This window comes from Lactuca saligna, chromosome 8 (genome assembly GCF_052625555.1).
Source record: "Lactuca saligna cultivar CGN05327 chromosome 8, ASM5262555v1, whole genome shotgun sequence".
Classification (NCBI taxonomy): Eukaryota; Viridiplantae; Streptophyta; class Magnoliopsida; order Asterales; family Asteraceae; genus Lactuca; species Lactuca saligna.
Window position 1 is genome coordinate 13,702,465 of NC_136424.1, and position 2,323 is coordinate 13,704,787.

The window sequence follows — 2,323 nt, forward strand, 5'->3', positions numbered from 1 at the left end:
TCAAGTTGGTTGTCAGAAACAAATTGTGAAGATTCTAATTCGATACACAAGTGATAGTATTAGACACGAATCATTGCAATTAGTGCAAATCTTCTACATAAATTATCGTAGATAGTCATGGCCAACAAAGATGTATGATTTTGAGGAAGAAAACCTAAATTTTAACTTAACAAGCAAACGAGAAGAACTCAGCAGATTCAGGATCTCAATTATGTAGAAAAAAGCATTGAAATCGTTAAATTTATAATTACCAAACGGGAGAGACAACAATTTGATTCATAATCAAACAAAGGAAGCATAAACATAAAGGATGAAAGAGCATCATACCTAATTTTACATGTAAATTTCAGAAAAAGCAGTGATCTAATAAAATTATCTGTTGCTATCATAATCAACGATCTCGTTATCAGTAACAGACCTCGAGTGCTGAACAATTGAGCGTCCAATTGAATTGATCCAATCCTCCTTCTCCTTTTCAGAATCGGCGATGAAGTACATAGTATCGGATCGGGTAGATAGCTCAAAAGCGAACTGCTTGTTGAGGACATCTTCGGCTCCTTTGACTGTGAGGCAGGTGGCGACTGGCACGACGCCACGGGGACGTGATCCGCGGGTTACGATGCCCTCCTTGAACCAGAAGAGTTTGCCTTGTTTCAAAACGAACCAACGGCGGCGCCAGGTCTTGATGTACTCGCCTTGCTTGGTGAGCCAGCCGGTTCGCTCGGGGTTTGACCAGTACTCGACGCCGTCGTAATCATCGACGTTGGGTGGCGAATCGCCCATCACCGCTCGCCATAGGCTGGCCATCAAGAGATCGTGGTGGTGGTGTCTGGCGTCGGGTGAGTGTGATGATGAAAACAGAGCTTCGTGAGTTAGATATATGAATATAAATATAAATTAAATTAATATATACAATTACTAAAAGTCTCCAAAAATTATATATGATAAAAACAATAAAATAAAGTATTTCATTTTATTTTAATGATCAAGTTTGTTATAACTGATATAAAACTAATTATTAATAATAAATTATTTAACCCAGAAATAATAATACAAACAATGCCAAAACAATATTAATGTATACATACCTTTGTGTTTTTTTTGCTTTTATAGTAACAAAATTATGATGTTACATGACAAAATTCCAAGAAATATAAAATATTTTAAGTGCTGTCATGCTATTACTTATATGTTAAGTAAGATGGCGAGTTGGATAATTTACTTGTATCAATCCACATGATTTTAGTGTCACGATACTGTTTTAATATTTGAAATTTATAAATTAACAATGAAGTTTAATTTTTTATTTTGTCTAAATATTAAAATTAAAATGTATAGAGTACGTATTTATGTAAAACAAGTTTGATCATGACCAAATGGTGGGGAGGTCAATGGCGTAGTCCCCCATCGATAAATTTAAATTTACTAAGGAAAATGTTATGGAAAATATCAGTTACAATTTATATTTTCTATAGAGAAAATAAATATACGTTTATTTTTTTATTATTATTTATCCTCCTAAATATATGAAATAATAATGTGTTTTAAATTGTCATTAATTTTAGCAAAATATGATATTTGTCTTCATTTGATATGTATAGAAGGATAAATAGGAAAAAATATAGGATGATGTTTAATATTGATTTAATCTTATGTATGGTAATCCGAATAATTTGATTGCTTATTACTTTCTTGATATGAAACTGCTCATTGAATGATTTTCCTTATAATCTAATTTTCGTGATACCCAATTATCCATGCATAAAGTCAAATTTTCAAATTCGAAAAGTGATCGTACGATTCTCCAAATAGATAGACGAAACCTCTCGATTTTAGAAAAGACCATCTTCCTCCCAAACCCTAACAAATATCATAAACTTCAATGAAAATAAATAAATGAGAAATTAAATATCATCATTTATATTTCTTCATACATATAATTTATATCTACAATATTACACAAATTACTAATAAACAAGAAAACTACAATGACATTGTTTATGTACCTAAAATAAAGCTAAAAACAAATATAAAAAGTTAAACACAATCAGGATATCTGCTTTAGTTTGACTCGTAATACATCTTTATTTGATGTAAAACATTACAGTCTGCTCATTTTTATATGAACAACTTTCTTGTTTTGTTATTATTAGTTAAAATAGTTATTGGTCTAAGACATGAAATTTATTATCTTGTTGATGGAGGTTAGTGGGTTTTCTTATCCCAACTCACTTTGGTGTAGTTATGTTGCGTTGAAAGGCCTGCAATTCCAGAGGGATGTCTTTGTGACCCCATTTATTTGCTTATTTTATTTCTTCTACTT

At 31.3% G+C, this 2,323-nt stretch overlaps 1 protein-coding gene across 1 annotated transcript; it reads right to left on the reverse strand.

The window, feature by feature from the left end:
• Window positions 1–209: 209 nt before the first annotated feature.
• Window positions 210–889, reverse strand: LOC145013272 (Pleckstrin homology (PH) domain superfamily protein). Its single transcript, XM_078972078.1, has one exon. The coding sequence runs from the start codon at window positions 805–807 to the stop codon at window positions 373–375; it is 435 nt and encodes a 144-aa protein (XP_078828204.1). The 5' UTR covers window positions 808–889; the 3' UTR covers window positions 210–372.
• Window positions 890–2,323: the final 1,434 nt, after the last annotated feature.